At 49.6% G+C, this 18,409-nt stretch overlaps 1 protein-coding gene across 1 annotated transcript in view; it reads left to right on the plus strand.

Annotated features, from left to right (window-relative positions):
• Nucleotides 1-16,805, plus strand: part of CSMD2 (CUB and Sushi multiple domains 2) — a 305,387-nt gene extending 288,582 nt beyond the window's left edge. The window contains exons 59-73 of the mRNA XM_074925977.1: nt 511-690; nt 1,921-2,094; nt 3,287-3,460; nt 6,489-6,562; nt 7,955-8,066; nt 9,945-10,124; nt 10,270-10,282; nt 10,477-10,492; nt 10,838-10,853; nt 11,305-11,466; nt 12,030-12,142; nt 12,869-12,956; nt 14,036-14,174; nt 14,743-14,918; nt 15,440-16,805. Coding sequence (XP_074782078.1) covers nt 511-690; nt 1,921-2,094; nt 3,287-3,460; nt 6,489-6,562; nt 7,955-8,066; nt 9,945-10,124; nt 10,270-10,282; nt 10,477-10,492; nt 10,838-10,853; nt 11,305-11,466; nt 12,030-12,142; nt 12,869-12,956; nt 14,036-14,174; nt 14,743-14,902 — 1,601 coding nt within the window. The 3' untranslated portion in view covers nt 14,903-14,918; nt 15,440-16,805. The remainder of the gene's footprint in view (nt 1-510; nt 691-1,920; nt 2,095-3,286; nt 3,461-6,488; nt 6,563-7,954; nt 8,067-9,944; nt 10,125-10,269; nt 10,283-10,476; nt 10,493-10,837; nt 10,854-11,304; nt 11,467-12,029; nt 12,143-12,868; nt 12,957-14,035; nt 14,175-14,742; nt 14,919-15,439) is intronic.
• The last annotated feature ends 1,604 nt before the right edge of the window (nt 16,806-18,409 follow it).

The raw sequence follows: 18,409 nt of genomic DNA on the forward strand, positions 1-18,409 counted from the left end.
GTGAGCGTTCCTGCCTGCCGGGGCGCACATGGGCAGGGCCCCGGCTCAGGAGCCCTTGGGTGAACATGTTGTGTTTCCTCAAGGCTCCCGCAGCAGGAACGAGGATGACAGCAAACATGGTCTTACATAAGGGACAGTAACTGGGGTAGAGAGAGGAGGGGGTGCTGTGGACAAACTGTCTTCCACCTAGCTCAGATTTGACCCAGGTTTTCTTTAATGTTTAATGTGTGTTAATACTTCTTGCAAGGTCTTAATGTGCCATTAAGATTGCTGCTCACTCCACTGAGCAGAAGCAAATTTTTCTCCACGTGCTGCAGCCCAGCTTGCTCCCCGGCTAGTGCTGCTCCCCACAGCCTCTGTGGTGCAGATGCTCCCTTCTCCACGATTAGCAGATTACATCCTGAGTTGAAAAATGCTCAGGACCATCAGGTTTCTAGTTATAGCAGGTACCGAAGTGTGAGACAAGGGATGGTCAGCCAGAAACGCTTGCTTCTTCTTCTTCTTTGGCAGTGATCAACTGTGGGGACCCCGGTGTGCCAGCCAACGGCATTAGGCTGGGCAGTGATTTCACCTACAATAAGACCGTGGTGTTCCAGTGCACGCCTGGGTACATGATGGAGTCGGACAGGGCATCTGCTCTAACCTGCACGAAAGATCGAACCTGGAACGGCACCAAACCTGCCTGCAAGGGTGAGGCTGGTTGCTGTAAATACTGGAGGATGCAAGTTTTGCAGGCCACAAACCTTCTGTAACTTGTGACGGGGCAATAGGCACGAACTGCTGCATAGTGCCTGGAGACCACCTGGGAGTTCCTCGGTCCTGACATTCAGTCTGTGGCCTGTGTTTATGGCCGTCATGCGGTTTTTATCAAGGTAGCACCGACACCTTGCTTATCTTTAGGTCTATCAGTCATCACAATATGCCTGGGAGGGAGGCAATTGCTATTATCCCTGTGGTGGAGAAGGAAGAGTAAAGCACAGAGAGTCAAGTGACTTGCTCTTCACAAAACCCCAGATCAAACTCCAATGAAATACTGTGTTTAGCAAGCACACACGTTTTGGCATCATCTAGAAGTCTGGAAAATGTTTTTTCCAACTCATTTCATTATTTCTCAGTTCTGAGATTGCCTCTGTAGTTCAGAGATAGGAAAGGGAAATAATAGAGCAGTTGCAGGACGGGCTGGATCTCTCCTGTGAGTGTTTTACCCACCAAGAGTAGATAAGGCTTGTAGCAGCATCTGTGTACTACTTTAGCAATCTGGAAAATTCACCTGTCATGATTCAGATATAAATGCAGACCACATAGAAACTTCCAAATACACTCCAGTTCCTTTGGAGGCTGTAAAGAGCAATTCTTAACACTGCTCTTTCCTTCTCTTCACTGAGCTAATGCTGCAGGAATAATATAGAATGTGACCAGAGTCTCATTTTGAGGCCAGGCTGATTTGCATGAGCTTACCATCTTTCCCAGAGCTCCCCTGAGCTGAAAAGCAAAGCACTGCAAAAATGTCATCTTAAAACACCCTAGAGTGGATGAAATACAGACCGATTGTTGATTCAACTGCTAATATGAAACTCAGCCAGGTTGTCCAAAGAGTATGAATCTTTCAGGGAATCTTAGATGAGTTTTCACACTAAGTCAGGGTGGATTCTTACCTTCAGCTGGAAATGAACACCAACTCAGAAATCTGACTTTGAGATTTGGGATTCCATTAACCTCAAACTTCAAAGTAAAATCCTGGGGTTTATAACTGCACACGCAGCTGGAAAAGTTTGTACAGCCCCCTGCTAGGCCAGTCCCAAGAGATGCTCTTTGAGAGCAGAATATGACTTTGATCCTACATGAATCTTCTTCTTGTTAATGGAAATAACGAATGCTGAGAAGTCAAGAGAACTGAGTGTGCTTTTGTTTCTCATTCAGCCATCATCTGCAAATCCCCACAAGCCATCCCCAACGGGAAAGTGGTGGGCTCGGATTTCAGCTGGGGCTCCAGCGTCAGCTACGCCTGCCTGGAGGGCTACCAGCTCTCCCTGCCCGCTGTGCTGACCTGCGAGGGGAACGGGACCTGGAGCGGGGAAATCCCCCAGTGCTTTCGTGAGTAGGCAGCCAGCAAGTGTTCACGCATGAATTGGGTGGAGGACTGTGTTTAACACCCGGTTGTTTGATGCTTTCTCTCTCCAGCACCTCTGGTCTCCACGTAACTGATGTTAGTGTCCACGCTGCCTTGCCTGGCAGCGTCACAGAGGGTGGGGACGGACGGTTCTCAGGATGTGGGATGTTAAATATCTGGTTCCTGTGCTTCCCTCCCTAAGCCCGAGGGAAATCTTGCATTAACTGAAGTCAGGGGGAGTTTTGCTTGCTGGAAGAGAAGCACGATGATGCTGCGAGTGCCTGTAGCCAAAATTCTGGATGCTCTCCCCACGTCCGACAGCAGCCAGCTCACTGGGAGTCTTGGTTTGCCAGCCCTGTAAGGAGGAGGCAGCAGTGGCTGTGGGGACACAGTCGGTCACCCCACCTCTTGTGATGGAGACAGGGCGGTCATGTTTGCAACAAGTCTGAAGATCTTGCACGTTCTTGTCCACCGGGCATCTTTAAAACGGGTTATTGGTCCACGTGTCTCCCCCAGTGACCGAGTCTTCTGCAGTCAGGGCTCTCCTACGGCCTTTGACAGTATCCAAAAAACCCTTTGGCGAAGGGCACTGTGCTGTTGCAGCAGAAGTTAGCAGAGATTTGGCTGAGTGGAAACCTGTGCACTTGACAGAATAGCTAACACCAAAAAATTAGTTAAATGTCTCATAATGATAAAGGCAGATTTGAGTTTCTTTTCTTGGCTGAACGGCTGGCAGCTGCACAATAGCCATTTTCATATTAAATCATATAAAGCCCTCGCTGTGTTCCTTGCACCTTTCCCTGGATCTTGTATAATTAGTGGGCTTTCTGTGTGACACGGAACCATACGGCAATTTGACATCGTGCAATTAGAGATACATTTTAAAGCTAAGCATGCCATTAGGTAAAAAAAAAAAAAAAAAAAAAAAAAGAAGAAGAAGAAAAAAAAGATGGGGGAGAAGGTGGAAGTTAATTAACAGCTATTAACAAAAAGAATTACAAGGAAAATAGCCAGCGATGCCTTCAACCACTGCTAATTCCCTAGTCAATCACAGAGTTTGATGGCAGGGAGTGTGAGGTTTGGGCCCTTAGCAGACCCATCTTTAGCTTTTTATTAACATTGCTTGCTCTTGAGGAGGAGGTTGTGGCGATCCACTTGTGTCTCTGCCTGTTGCAGCTGTGTTCTGCGGTGACCCGGGGATACCTGCTCAGGGCAGGAGGGAGGACAGAGGCTTCACCTACCGCTCGTCCGTCTCCTTCTCCTGCTTAGCCCCGCTGGTGCTGGTGGGCTCAGCCCGGAGGTTCTGCCAGTCCGACGGGACGTGGAGCGGGACCCAGCCCAGCTGCATAGGTAAGGGGAGGCTCCTCTCACTTGGGACAACAAGCACAGAGCTCGGAGCACTCACCTTGCTTTTCCCTTTGTAACGGAGTTTGCTTTTCTTTTCTGGGTTTGTGGAAATGAGCGCTTTGTGCCCCTGAAAATCAGAAATGTAGAGGGATATGATGCTTTTGGTCCGTGTGAACTAGCTGGTGGTAAACAACCCATCGCCCTCTCTCGGGGCTCGCCGTGTAGGTTCAGCACCTGTCCCCATCACCCTGCAGGTGTGTCCGAGGAGGATGATCTCCACCGTGGTGCTGCTCCTCAGCGCCGTGCTTGGGCTGCTGGCAGGCAGGAGGGAGAAGTTCCTCTGCAGAACTTCCAGGTTACCATTTGCAGCCTGGGCCGTAAGGTTGGAGGGCTGGGCGAGAGCCTGCAGAGGGTGGGACCACGCAGAGGTCCCAAAGGCTGGTGCTGCCCAGGTCACCCCCCGGGCTGGGGACGGCGGCGGTGCCCCGGCGCAGTGCCGCTGTGCCCTGCACCCCTGCCAGCACCAAATCTGGTGTCCCTGCAGGGTGCTGGGCTCTGGGCTGCTTCCAGGCTTCCTCGGGGGCTCCAGCCCAGCACGCTGCCCTGGGCAGTGCTGGGGATCGTCGTCAGGGATGGGACTGAAAATGCGGTTTGTCTGCAGAGAGCAGCTGTGGGCTGCTGCGGAGTGGAGTGGTGCTGCTCCCAGAAACCGCAGCAAAACCGGGCTCTGCCTAAAAGGGGGCACGTGAGAGCTCATGTGTCCTCTGATGCCTTTGAATTATATCCCGAGTGGCAGAATAGCAACTGCTAGAAGTATGGAAGTGCTGAGAGCAAAATCCTACACGTTGCTTTGCGTGGCTGCAGTGTTGGGATTCAGGCTGAAATTCCCACACATTTCTTCAGGTGCCCGTTTTCTGGAGCTTCTAGAACCCTTTGAAACCTCGGGGAGGTGTATAATCATAACTAATCAGAACATTCTTCACCTATTTAAAATTCTGGCAACATCCTTGAACTTTAGGGCTCCTGTGGTGATAAACTGCACGGGCTGTCTGCTGTTACCGTAACTGTCTGCCTGAACACCACCATCATCACCTTATGTGGGCATCTGGGGCAGAAACACATCTCGGGCTGTTCTCCGTGGTTTTCAATCCTTCTAGCTACATCTTCAATGCATCACCGATTACAGTGATGTGAAAATACTTGTGGCCAGAACCTCCAAGTTTCCTATTGGTTTCATCAGGAGCTTTCTCACGTACAAGGAGTTGGGAGCACCTGCCCGCTGTTGTAAATACCGGCTTTAAATGCTTCATCTTTCTTGCAAATCTGTGTCTGAGATCCTATGTACGTGGTGCCCAGCCCTCCACAGCCATCCTGTGGTTGAACCCAGCAACTAACAGATGTTTATACTGCTGCTGAAATGTATTTAGAATTTGTCCCCCCAAACAAACCGTGAGGAGGAAGAAGACTCGTGTGTCGGCAAAACTTTAATGTGCGTTGTCCGATTCTGACATGAGCAGCTGAGCCCAAAGTGCTGTATTTATTCAGATCTCACCCAAAGTGCTGTGTTTATTCGGATCTCACCCATTTTTGAGACACGTTTGACTGCCAGCACTGCAGACCCCCCAGGTGCAGCCAGGAGACCGAGGCTCTGCCCTCCACCCTCTGCCATCCATCACCTGCTGCCTCGTCCAGCCATGGAGCTCGCTCTTTATTTATTTGAGACACTGTGTTTTATCTGGGGGCTTCCATGGAAACTGCGTCAGTGATAAATGACAAAAGCTCAGCAGAACCAAATGATGGAAAGTGAATTAGCTTGTGCTCTGCAGCCCCAAATCAGCCACATTTTGTAACCCTTGCTTACTTACTCACTGCAGCTCCAAGGACCTGGGGACGACACCAGCAAACCCCTAATGTTTCTGTGTGAAGAGACTGATTAGTCAAATCATAAGGAATAAAGGCATAAAACCAACCCGCCGTGCCGTTAGGTACAGAAGTTGTACTCTGTTGTGCTGCAGCTGCAGGCTAGAGTGAGAGGCCACTTTTGTCCCACCTCATTGGATTGTGGAGAGACTTTTTGTAGTTTATTTCTTGTCTTGCACAATCCTGTTAATTGGGGTATTTCGAGGGAGGAGAGAGGGATTTGCTGTGGGGCATATGGTCCTTCTTCTAGCGATGGGGAGTTGAAGGAAGGTTGGGCAGCAGGAGCAGACTCTGACCTGGTTGCACCGAGATCCTGCGATGCTCCAGCTCCCTGCAACACGCTGCCCCTGGCCGGGTACCGGAGCATCCCTGGGGCCAGCACTGCAGCTTAGCTCAATCCCATGATCCCAAGGAGCAGGAAACCTGCTGCTGCTCAACTGCCTCCCAGACAGAAGCTTCAGCTTCCTTTGCTCAGTTTGGGATGCTGAGACTGATGTGATGCATCTCTGCCTTAATTCCATTAATGCCCTGCTCCTGTCAACACGCTGGGGAAAAAAAGAAAGTGATAGATGCTGGAAGAGTAGCAGCAGGTATTCCTACTGCGTCGTGTGTATTCATCTTCTGATAGATTGAGACCAAACAAGGCGTAAGGAGAGATTATGTATCTGAGATGCATTAAAATTTCCAGCCCACATCTATCACTACGAAGCGCCGTGGGTCCGAGGCGAGTGTATGAGCCGAGAGGACAGAGCTGCCGTGGCCTGGGGCGGGGGGTGGCTGCTGGAAGCAGAGGGGGAGCTGGCTGCTTCGCTTCTCCTGCGGGGAATAGGGAAGGGAAGGGAAAAGAGTGGTCCCTGACACAAGATTTATGTTCTTCCATTTTTTTTCCTGGGTGATAGAGTGCCTCTGGTTAGTTTGCGTCGCAACAGTCAGGGATTTAAGAAACAAAACGATCCGTGTATTTTTCCTTGTTGCTGTGTATTCCTTCTGTAGAAAAATATTTCTGTCTTGTAGCGAAGGCACAGCACGATCTTTCTGTGAGGAGAGGAGGGGAGGGCAGAGCTTCCTCGGCTGCTCCTTTAAACCACTGTCTCTGTGCTTTTCTTTTAAGACCCCAGCCTCACGACGTGCGCAGACCCCGGCGTGCCTGCCTTTGGGCTACAGAACAACTCCCAGGGCTACCAGGTACTGTCAGGGCAGCGGGGTCCCCCGGCTGCACCCCAGCATGTGCTGTGGTCAGTCCGTGTCTGAGTCTGACGTGGGTTCCCGTGTCCTCCCGTGAGCGGGACGTCCCGGCCGCTCCGTTGTACCTCAGAGCGCGTTTGTATGGGATTAACTAGCAATGCATTATTTATGATATTAATTACAGTGCTAATTAATAGTTATTATTGTCATTAGTATTCACATTGGAGACATAATTTCCATTAATTTTCAGGCCAAATTCTCTAGGTGGTTTTCTTAATCTCAGCTCTCCCGTACAGTGTGAAATCATGGAAGGGAGGGAGACACCAAAGCAATTCCCGGGGTGCTGTATCCCCGGTGACAGAGCCGGGTGCAGGGCCGGGACAGTGGATTCCATGTGGCTATTCCTGCCAGAGTGGATCTTTCAGTCTTGCTGCTAATTAGTTCTCTTAATCCTGGGTTTTAATGAATTGATTCTAGTTTTTAATTAATACTGAGACACCGTAAGCCTGGCTTTTGCAAGGGTTGCCAGTCTGAGGTCTGTAGTTGGAGCCACCTCGGGTGCTCGTGCAGGGGACGAGGTGGGGGCTGGAGCAGCGTCACGGGGAGATGGGGCCTTGGATGTGGCACCCGGGGGGGCTGCAGCAGCCCGCTGGGAGTCCAGGAGTGACTCTGTGATAAAAACCAGCTGCAGGGTTCAGCGAGGAGGTGACCCCCATGGTACAGCCTCGCTAGGGAGGATGGGAAAGGTACTCAAAGCCCTGCTTGGTGATTTTATTCCAGCATATTCTGGTTTTAAAGGAAATCCAGTTGTGATAATGGGGCTCGTGCTGAACAGCATCAAACTGTCAACCTGTCTGGAGCAGGGAGTGAGCTCCCTTACACAGTCACTGTTTAGTTAAAATAATAATAATAATTTGGCTGAAACCAAATGCAAAAATGTGGATAGTCTGCAAAAAGTAAGCGTCCCTCAAAAATGTGGAAAAGTCGGATTTTAGTTTCTGTGATCCTTTTTGCTGTTTGCAATCCAAATGGGCATTTCTAATACAGCCACGGGCTGTTTGTTGATACTAGTTATATTGAAAATCCCTTTTGGCAAAAATTTCAGCCTGTTCTAATAGCACCTCTCTTTGATGCTGGCTTTGGGTATATTTAAAAGTTAAAGCAGCCGTGCCTCTGTCACTAAAAGAGGCAGCTCCCTGCAGAGTTAAAGGCTGCGGCTTTCCAGGGGCTCTGAGCACTTTCTTGACACCAGATTGGCAGGGCAGGGAGAGCAGAAAGCGGGTGACTGCCCTCCCCAGCACAGAGAAAATGGAAAGTTAGAGAAGTATTTTTGTATTATGGGTGAATCACACTGCACTGGAAAATTCCGTGGTTTGTTTCCTGTTGTACCAGGTGGGAAGCATCATCTTTTTCAAGTGCCAGAAGGGATACCTGCTGCAGGGCTCCACCACCAGGACCTGCCTCCCCAACCTGACGTGGAGCGGCGTGCAGCCTGACTGCGTCCGTAAGTCGTGGGAGAGGTTTTGTCAAAGGCAACGGGTGCCTTTAATCACGCCGTTGCCTTGTGCTGTTGCTGTGCTTCATCGTGCAAATTGCTGGCTCTGAAGAGCTGGTAAATTGAGGGGGAGCTCTGAGAAAACGTATTCTTGAAGAAAAGGGAGATCACACAAGCTCTTCTCTCCTGACATCACTACACCAGCAGCCACTTCTGATTTCAGATGAGATTTTTTTTTTTTACTTGTCCCTTCCTCAGAGATGTAGTTTTAGGGGAGACTTTTTGTGCTTCTGAAACTGCATTTGATGGCCGAGATGTGAGCTCGTGCTCCAGGGACTGAGGTTAACATTTAGCCAGAAGGGCTTTCTGGCAGAGCAGTGTTTCTCCTCATCTTTAATAACCTGTTGCTCTTTCTTTTAAGCTGTCCATCATCTTTTCCCTGCTACACCAGCAGGAATTTAATTTAATGTTTTTAAGTGGTAATATCCATTTTGGCCTCTGTATCATAAGTATTAAAAATCTTTTTCCTCTCCCTTGCGAGGTGGTTTATTGGTGAGATATTTTTCCACTAACAAACCTTGTAGATGCTCACCCTGCGAGCAGCCCAACCGGGGCACCCAACTTTAAAACCTCTTAGGTGTAGCATCAGGGGTGAGGAAGGTGTTTGCTCTGGATGGATCTGCCCTTCCTCACTGCTCCCCTGGGTGGTGGGAGCGTGTCCCCAAATTCCCAGGTTTCTCTCTGCTGAAGGGATGAAGCAGCAAGTGTACGTAGGATTTTGCTCCTGGTGCGGGGTGCGTTGAAATGGAAGATGGTTTTGGCTGACCCGTGCCAGCAGACTACTGCGTTGTTGCCTTTAGGTTTTGTGTAAAGCCTTCTCCACCCGCAGCGCGGAGCTGGATGCGGTTACAGCTGGTGAGTGCTGAAGTGCTGCCTCGCAGCCGGGGCTCCCAGACCGCGCGAGTTCGGGTTAGTCTTTCAGCTTTCTGGGTTTTATATTTCATCCTCTGTAAAACGAGGATTAGGATAATACCTCATGAAGGCTGCCGAGGATTTGTTTTCATTCATGAGCAGTTTGAGAGCTACAGAAAGGGCAAATTTACAGCGTGGGTGAGAGGGAGCTTCCTGGCTCTGTGATTTATTAGTTTTGTGTCATAACTTCTCAAGGAAAGTGGTGACACATTTACAGCAGGACCTGATAGAGCCGTGTGGGCACGCGCTCGCTCTGGTGGCAGGGAGTTGGACAAGCGCAGCTTCGATTTCTGTGGCCAAATCCTGAAAGATATTGAGCAATTATAGGGATTTATGACTACTGCATGCTTCTGAGGACTTACTGTCTGATCCTATGGACAGGTAGGTGCAAATTATTCGTAGTGGTACTTGTCCCATGAAGAGAGATTATACAAGACCAGATCTGTAATGCACTCACTGGGATCACTGGCTTAATTTACGGGGTCTTGATGCCCTGTAAAGGCAGTTTTCGGCCTGCAGACAGACCTGGAACACAGTGCTGGGGTCAGAGTTAAAGGAAGGAGAAAAGGGTCTTCAGCATCATTTGATTTTGACTTTTCTCCCCTTAAAAGGTGGGGAATAGCAGACCCTGATTTTCAGTCCATGGAAGCTGGAACTGAGTGAAAGATCCCTGAGGGCTTTAGCCAGAAGGAGCAAACTAGCCAGCAAAACACGGGAAGCAGTCTCATTAATTCATCCAGCTGGGAAAAATCCAGGCATGGCATTGTATCCATCAGCGAGCGGAGAAAGCTTTCGCTGAAAAAAAAACTCTTCTAAGAGATTTCTGTCCCCGCTGACGGCACGGTGTCATTCTTCTGCCTTTCTGTGTACGACTGGATGGAAAGAAAACGTCTTTGTTTTCCTTGTGCTTTTCAGCTCACCACTGTAAGCAGCCAGAGACCCCCTCCCACGCCAACGTCGGTGCTCTGGATTTGCCATCTCTGGGCTACACCTTGATCTATTCCTGTCAGAGCGGGTACTATCTCACCGGCGGGTCTGAGCATCGAACTTGCAAAGCAGATGGCAGCTGGACAGGAAAACCACCTATTTGCCTCGGTAAAAGCTCTTGAGCAGCACGACCCTGGTTTTGTGTTTCCCTACGCCTCTGCAGAGGGGAGCGTTGCAGCCCAAAAGCAAACAGCTATTCTCTTAGACCTCCCCATGTGTGAGCTGGCTCTAGACACCACAGGGCCCTGGGCAGGTCCTGGGTTGAGGTTTTCTGCCTGATGGTTTGCATCTAGAAGTATCTGTGCAAGATAAAGATAGTTTTTCACCTCACCCCCTTTTTACCTACCTCCAAGTTGTAGATGAGGAGCATGTGGTGGTCTAAGTTTGAAATAGAGCTGCGTGGCTCTCCCGGAGCGTGCTCGCTCTCCCTGGACACTGGTTTGGAGCAGGTGATGGGGAGGGCAGTTAATGAAAGTGTTGTGCTGTTCGAAAGGGGCCGGGCAGGGACACGTTGTGGTGGTCGGAGCTCAAAGCCCTCGCACGCAGGGACGTGCAGCCACGTGGCGTGGGCTGTCCTCTGCTGGACCAGCGCAGTGGGAGCGTCTCAGCAGTGTCAGACCCCACAACACTCACCACCAGTGGCTTCCCCCTCTCTTCCAGCCGACGTCCGCCCCAGCGGGAGGCCCGTTGGCACCGCGCGGGACCCGCCGCTCCCCAAGGCGTCAGGTACCGTGGGGGCTCGCTCTGCCGTGGGACGTGTCCGTGCTAGATCCCCTCCTGTCCCTCCCCAGGGTGGCCAGAAACCCAGCTGTGCCTTGCAGATCTTCAAGCTGCCAGGCTGGGGAGAGCAGGTCGTGTGCCCCGTCCTGCTGGTGCTTCGCTGGAGAGCAGGCAGGAGCCTTAAGGCACCGACATCCACCGCTCTCCCCAGGGCGCTCCAGAAATTCAAGCCCCGTGGGATGTTTTACATGAGACCTTTTTTTTAAAAAACAAATAATGTTGTTTTAACTTTTCCTGAGAAATTATAATGGGGGTTGGTTTGGTTTTAAAACTTCAGTGGCATTTTTTGTCAAAACAACAAAATTAAAGTCATCAGCTTGTTTGTTCTCCTCTCTTTGCCTTTGTACTCGGTGATGATAACACAGAGAGTGGGTGGGATTTGAGATATTTAAATACGTATTTGTGAATTGAAAGAAAGAAAGAAATTTGCTCTATTTTGATTTCTGAAAAATGGAAATAAATGGCAACGCTCTTGTTTTTATCCGTCCCCAATTGCTGTGGTTTCCAGTGCCTGCTGATGTGTTTGCAAGGAATTCCCTTTGGAAAGGCTCCTATGAATACATGGGGAAAAAGCAGCCTGCGATGTTGTCTGTCACCAGCTTTGACCCTGCCACCAGCAAAGTCAATGCCACTTTGATAGACCACAGCGGCGTGGAGCTCCTGGTGTCCGGTAAGGGACCCAACACGGCCATCTGTAGGGGTTTACACTTGTTGTAAGTGGTATCGCAGGGCGAGGGGCAGCGTGCTCTGAGCTTTACAGAACCACCCAGCTTTGAAGTTTCCAATCTTCAATTAGACCAAGACAAACAAAATCATGCACCCGAGTTTGCTTTGACTCTACCTGAAAGCTCAGCCCAGTCCAGCCTCCACTCCTTGTGTGCTGGAGTGTTGGATTTGTAATTAAAGATAAACAAGACAAAATGATGCCGATGCTCCTTGTCCCTGCCCTCCGTGGGGCACCAGGTTGTTACTGATCCAGCAACACAACCTAAATATTAACAGTTGAATCGCTTCCCGTGTGCAAAATATCTTTTAACATCCTGGGGGTGGACGTGGGACCGTGTATTTGTGCTGTGTTTCCCAGTGCATCCCACTGATAGGGCTGGTAGGAGGAGTTGTCCACTCTTTTAAGATGATGAAGTGATTTCTCTACTCTCTCAGGTAGGAAGTTAATTACTTCAGACTCAAATAGAGTCATTGTGGTCTAGAGATTACAAGTCACTCGTTTTTCAGGCGTTTACAAGAAAGAAGACGTGCACCTGCTTCTCCAGGTTTATCAAATAACGGGGCCAGTGGAGATCTTTGTCAACAAGTTCAAAAACGATAAATGGGCTCTGGATGGACATGTAAGTGCAGGGGCACCTCATACACGAAGTCTGCCCACACAACACCTCCTGTTGCTGTCACAACACCAGCTTTTCTCTCGCTGAAGAGGGAATAACTCCCTTAGCTGGCAGCAAGATGAGGCTGTTGTCCTCCAGTGACCTGCTTGCTTGAAGGGGACATGGGGCATTCTGCCAGCACGTGAGATAACATTCCATGACAGTTCTTCCATGCTGCCTTGCAGCTGTATGTTTTTATTGCTGTGTGGTTTTAAATCTGTAAGTCTTCCCAGTAATACTCAAGGAGAAATCAACATGATTAATTCCATTTTAACGTTTTGTATCTGTTAAACAGCAAGCTAGAAGAGCTGATCTTCCATTATGGAGTCAACTTCTCACCCCAGTTTTTGTGTCTGGTAACTTCCAAAGCCCTTAAGAGATCCAGTGGAGCTTAGAAGCAGCACGCAGCTGATTGACCCGTGGCTAGCTGTAGTGCAGAGCCTTTGCTATCTCTGTTGAATCAGCAACGTGTTCTGTAGTTTACTGCAAACAGGATTTTACTTTTTTTCCTTCTTTTGAGATTTGACAAGTTGTTGGGCAGTCGGACTTCTTAAAAAATGCCACAGTTTTCTGGGGAATTGAATCGGATTAGTGCCAGGCATGAACTGGAAAGAGGCTGCAATAAGATGGGTGCTGAAATCCCAGGGAACTATGAGCAAATCTGTTGATCTCTGCTCTCCATCACTGCAGGTCTCATCAGAGTCTTCCAGTGGCACATTTGTGTACCAGGGCTTTGTGCGTGGCAAAGGCTTCGGGCAGTTTGGCCTTCAGAGACTTGGTAAACTTCCTCTGATTACTACTTTCTTCCTTGATTGCTGAAAGCTAGATTTTGGTGGTAGTGGAGGTTTTCAAACAGGGAACATCTCCCCTGTCTCTGGCTTTAATTTTCAATCCTGCTGGGCCAGATCTTTATAGAGGTTTAAGCTGGCCCTTTCCAGCTCCCCTCTGCACATCCTTTGGCAGAGAGCTGGCAAAACCCAACCCGGCCCCTGGGGTAGCGAAGTCGAGCATCCTCAACCCTCTGTACCCCAGGGGAGCAGGAGGTGGTGGCACCTGAAATGGCTCCTGTTTCTTCACACGTTTGAGGCAGAGTGCTGCCACGCTGCACGGGGAGGAGGATGTCCCCATTGCCTGGCATCTCTGCCCGGGCTTGTGATTAAATACTAAATACATTGGGCACTGGATGTTCTGGCCAGGGGGGCTAAACTCATCCTTGGTGTCAGATTTGTGGGAGACAAACAGCACAGCAACTAAGTTTTTTATTTGGGAACAAAGTGAGGCATTTAAATGAACAGGTTTCAGGTCAAAGATGGAGTTTGGAGCCACAAATAGCACCTGGACTCTTTTTCCTCCGTGTTGCCAAGCCCAAGCCCCATTGCAACCACAAAAAGTGTCTCCATCTCACTTTCAGAAATAACAGAGGCACTTGAGAGCGTAGACAACCCGAAGTCTAAGCTCCTAAATGTCTCATAAAATGAGGCTTGAGCTCTTCAATCTATTAGGAATTTTTGGAATCTGAACCTGGAGCCTTGTCACCTTTATGGAGAATTAGATGCTCATTTACTGAAGCCTCTGAAAGCCTCCCTTAAAGTCTAAATTTAAGCATCCAATTTTGAGCATTTTCGTAAGATTAATCTATTTACAGCTCTCTCTAATTGCAGTTCTAAATAAATGATGATGTCTAAGCCAGGCTAGATCTCCAAACCATTCCTCTTGCAGCTCAGAAGCTTTTGATTACTTTTTACAGCAACACTTCTAAGCATCTTATTCTGTTGTTGATGATGTAACCTGTAACTCAAGCAAACCCCATTTCCCACAGCGGTGTTCTGAAATGTGTTTATTTCTGCTGTGTTTCAGACATCAGCATGATGGAAAATGATCCAGAATCAATAGGACACCATTTTGCATCAAACAGCAGTTCTGTGGCAGCTGCCATTCTTGTGCCTTTCATAGCCCTGATTATTGCAGGGTTTGTGCTTTATCTCTACAAACACAGGTAGGTTTCAGGAGCGGTGCCAGCAGGTGAAACAAAATCAGGGGGCTGACAGAAATATTTGTGAGCTTGACTTAAAAGCTCTCCCCCTCGATCTGGTTTCTCATTTAATTCAGAAGGTGAAGAACTCATGGATCAAGCACGCGTGGAGGGGCGAGGGTGTTGGGGAAAGAGAGCATTGAGGAGGTTTATGACCGTTAATTAAGATTTGTGGCAACATTAAGTGGGATAAGGGCAAAGTAAATCTCACACTTCAGCATTCAAGCTGGCTTTGCATATGTTGTCAATCGGTTATTTATCCTGATCAATGCACTGCTGTGGAAACGTTGTGCCCTGCGAAGCGCCGTGCAGACCGGCCGCTCCGCGGGGGCCGTGGCGAAGCCCAGGGACCTGCCAGTGCTGCCAATCCACAGGAGGATTTTTCTGCAGGTCCCTTCTGCCTTATCCCCCGGTGTTTACCCTCTTCCAAAGCAGTTTTTTGCCTTTCCACTGCCTCCTCGTCAGAGCTACTCAGCTGGCTACAGCAGGAGTAGCCGTGACCTCTCAGGGTTTTCTCTCTGACGTCCTGCAGGAGAAGACCAAAAGTCCCGTTCAACGGCTACGCAGGCCACGAGAACACCAACGTCCGAGCAACGTTTGAAAACCCGATGTACGACCGAAACCTGCAGCCCACAGACATCATGGCCAACGAGACGGAGTTCACAGTCAGCACGGTGTGCACAGCAGTATAGCACCCGTCCCCCTGCGGTGAGTGGGCAGGAGGGGAGCCCGGGGCCTCTCTTGGTCACTTTTTAAATGCTGTAGCGAAGTGGTGGCTCAGAGGAGCGCCCAGCGTGGTTCACATTGCCCGGGAGATCATCTCTGCCCAGGGAAAGACCCAAACCAACATTTCGATTCTCTGGGTCTTGGGTGCCAGCTGGGGCAGGACCTCTTGGGGACCAGTGTCAGAGCAAATCCAGATAGCCCTGTGGCACAAACAGTCACCAGGTGAAGGAAAAAATGAGCCTAAGAGAGATCGTCCACTCTGTGACTGCAGACAGAGTGTTTTGTACAGTGATCCGAGGAGGGTAAATCAAGGGGTTTAAAAGTTTTACTGCCCAGGCACAGAGACATAATGTCATAAACAGAAGTACCCTGTGGACTGTAAGAGCACTTCTAGACTGGAACGTTCTTTGAGATAACAAAGCTATTGCAGGCTTGCCCAGCATCCCTCTGTGGAATAACGAGCTGTTTGCTTCTCTCTCACCCTTCCTTTCCCATTGTTCCAGATTCCTCCAGTGTTGGTGTCTAGTGGATGATTGTGTTTCACCTCACTAGTCTCCATCCATTCCCTCCCCATCTCCCTCCTCCCAACCTCGCTGAGGCTGTGGAGAAGCTGCTACACCTCGTTGGACTTTGCATTAACTCCTGAGAGACTGCTGGGTTGTCCTCTGTCGTCCTCGCCCACCCTCTCCGTCCTGCCGTGGATAACGAAGCCAACCAAAGGTCTGCTCCAGCACAGCTCCTCTCCCCACCCGGCCAGTGGGTCTCAGCCCAACGTCAAGGCCTGGGGCTGTGGGGGACCCCAGAGGCAAGGGGATGGGAAGGTTTTTACAACCTGCTCTGGGCAGTGTGTTCCTGGAGGGGGCGATGGGTACGTGGGGTCCCACCAACCACCCCCCACTTTGGGAAGAGCTTGGGCAGCCAAGAGGCACGAGCAGGTTGAGCTGCACAAGGTGCTGATCGGGGTTCATGGAAAATGCCAGTATGGGACAGGATGAGTACTTGCTTTGTCTTTATTTGGTTTTGTGGGTTATTTATTTGTTGTTTTTTCTAACCCAGGGCTTTTGCAGAGGAAGAGTTTTCAAATAGGATCTTTTTTTCCTCTTCCCCGTGTTTAATTTTCCTTTGGGTATTCTTGCTGGGTTTCTTCTGCCCCACGTTCGTTCCAGGCAGCTCTCAGGGCTGGTAAGGAAACGTCCCCCCATCCCTGGCCCTCTCCCAGCAGCTGCTGATTCGAGCTGTGTCCAAACACCCTAATCAGGAAATTGCTGACAGACACGAAGGGACGAAAACATCTTTGAAAAGAACTCTAACAAATACTGATTTCCCCCCAATAGCATTCGAAAGCCTTTGCCCTTTCCATATTGATCCTCCAAATGGCAATGCAATAAGAGTTTTAATTTTTATCCAAAGCTGTTCCCTTTATTTCCCAGGGGCAGAAAGGTTGCCTTGGCTTTCATGAGAGCAGATAAGGCGGCTTGACATTTTTCCTCCCTTATAAGAGAATGATGCTTTTGTGATGACACTGTCCTCCTCTAATAAAGAGGAGAGCTGCTCTTGTTGATTTGGGGTTTTAGTCTGTTTGATTTGAGTCACCATTTCTTAGGCCAGGCTGGAGTCAAGGAACGCAACAGTGCTGTTTTACCAACTCTAAGTCAGGTGGGGTACAGCTGACGTAGAGCAGTGTGTGTCACTGAAGCCGCTTCTTCTTACAGAAGACTTGAAGGGAAGAAAGAATTCAAACAAATGGGGTGGTGTTTACATCCGTGCTTGCATTTAAACGCTGGCTTTCCCCTACCTAACGTCAGCTGAGGTTTTGTCTAATGAAAAACACAAGGTAGTTTGTTTTTTTTTTTGGTTTGTTTATTCTTTTACTCCGTGTGTGCGCGTGTGTGTATATATATAAATATATATTATTTTTTTTACTTCTGTCTCTTATTCAGCGTTCTTAGAGTAAGCAGCATTCTACAGCCTAATTGCTGAACAGCCAGCCTGCCAAAAAATGCCATCTCTGCTCCCCAAAGCATGCAAAGGTGCTCTGATTTATTCCCGAGAGGTGGGTGCAAGCGCACGCGTGAGCCGAGCCCCGATCCAGCGCGGGCAGAGGTCAGCGAGACGCTGCCCACGTGGAGGTGGGTGCAGGGAGCTCAGGGCCAGCGCTGGCCTTTGCCACGGCGCGAGCGCTCCCAGCTCGGGCTGAATCCACAGACGGGTGGAGATGGTTTCACTTTCCAGCTGGTTTGGGGACGACGTGGCTTGGGGTGGCCGGGCCGGCTGGCAGCGGTGCTTGGCCCTCGCTGGGCACCTCCAGCTTGGCAGGACACGGACCCCAGAGCACAGGAGAAGGGTAAGTGAGGAGAGGGGACCCCGGCCGGGCTGTGACGGCGCTGGGGTCTGGGGCCGAGGCAGGTCTCCCCTCAAATTCATCAGCCGGGCAGCTGTGGTGAGGGCAGGGAGTTGCCTCCAGGGAGCGGGGTGTTCCCCCGGTGCCTTTGCTTGTGTCTGCAAGTAGATGGTTGGTTCCTGCCTTCAGGTCTGCCGTCCTCCCCGTATTTCACCGCAGGGTCCCTCCAACCTCAATTACTCTGATTTGTGCCCCTGGCCAGACCCACAGCCCATTCTCAAGGCCTTTGTCCAGCCCCGGTGCCCACGAGTGCCGTGTCCTGGCTCCCCTCGCAGCTCCCAAACTCCAGCACCTCGCAGCATCCCACCACACAGAGCTCGAAGCTTTCCAGGGCCCGTCACTGAGCTCACAAAGAGCCTCTCCCGCCTGCGTGGGGCCCGCGGAGGGCCGGGACGTGCGCGCACACAGCACCAGCAGAGCCCACCTTTGCTTCTCCGCGCTCTCTGAGCCCCGTTCGCTCAGTGCAGCAGCCAGGAGCAGCTTGTGCCGAGGTGTCTCAAATCAACCCGAGGTAGTTTAACACCAGGGCGGAGAGAAGGGGGGCCCTGCTTAAATAAGTATTGCTGCTTTCAACCCATTGAAGTACCATTTTCTGCTGTTGCCCAAGCAACAAAAGAAGTGGAAGGGGTGTTGTCCCATTTTTTTGCAAGCTGGCTGGGACCCGGTATGTGACATTCTCCATTCTTGTGCCCAGAGGACTTGCATTATGTTTAAAAAAAAAAAAAAAAAGGAAAAAAATGGGGGAAAAAAAAAAAAAAAAAGAAAAGAAAAAATGAAAAAAAATTCCTCTTTTGTACAGAGATATATTTTTATGAATCAAGAGTTTGTACAGTTAAAAAACACAATGTAAATGTTTTTTCATTATTGTAGTAAACAGTAGTGGAAGATCAGCTTTTTTTTGTAAATGTAATAAAATGTATAAATATGGTTTACATAAAAGTGTAAATATGTAATCTATACATACACTTGGCTTGTCTGCAGTATATACAATTTAATTTATCTGTCTCTGTATATGAGGCTTTTCATTGTGTCCAGGCATACTTTACTGAATTTGAAAGCTATTTTAAATTTT

This window comes from Athene noctua, chromosome 24 (assembly GCF_965140245.1).
Source record: "Athene noctua chromosome 24, bAthNoc1.hap1.1, whole genome shotgun sequence".
NCBI lineage: Eukaryota > Metazoa > Chordata > Aves > Strigiformes > Strigidae > Athene > Athene noctua.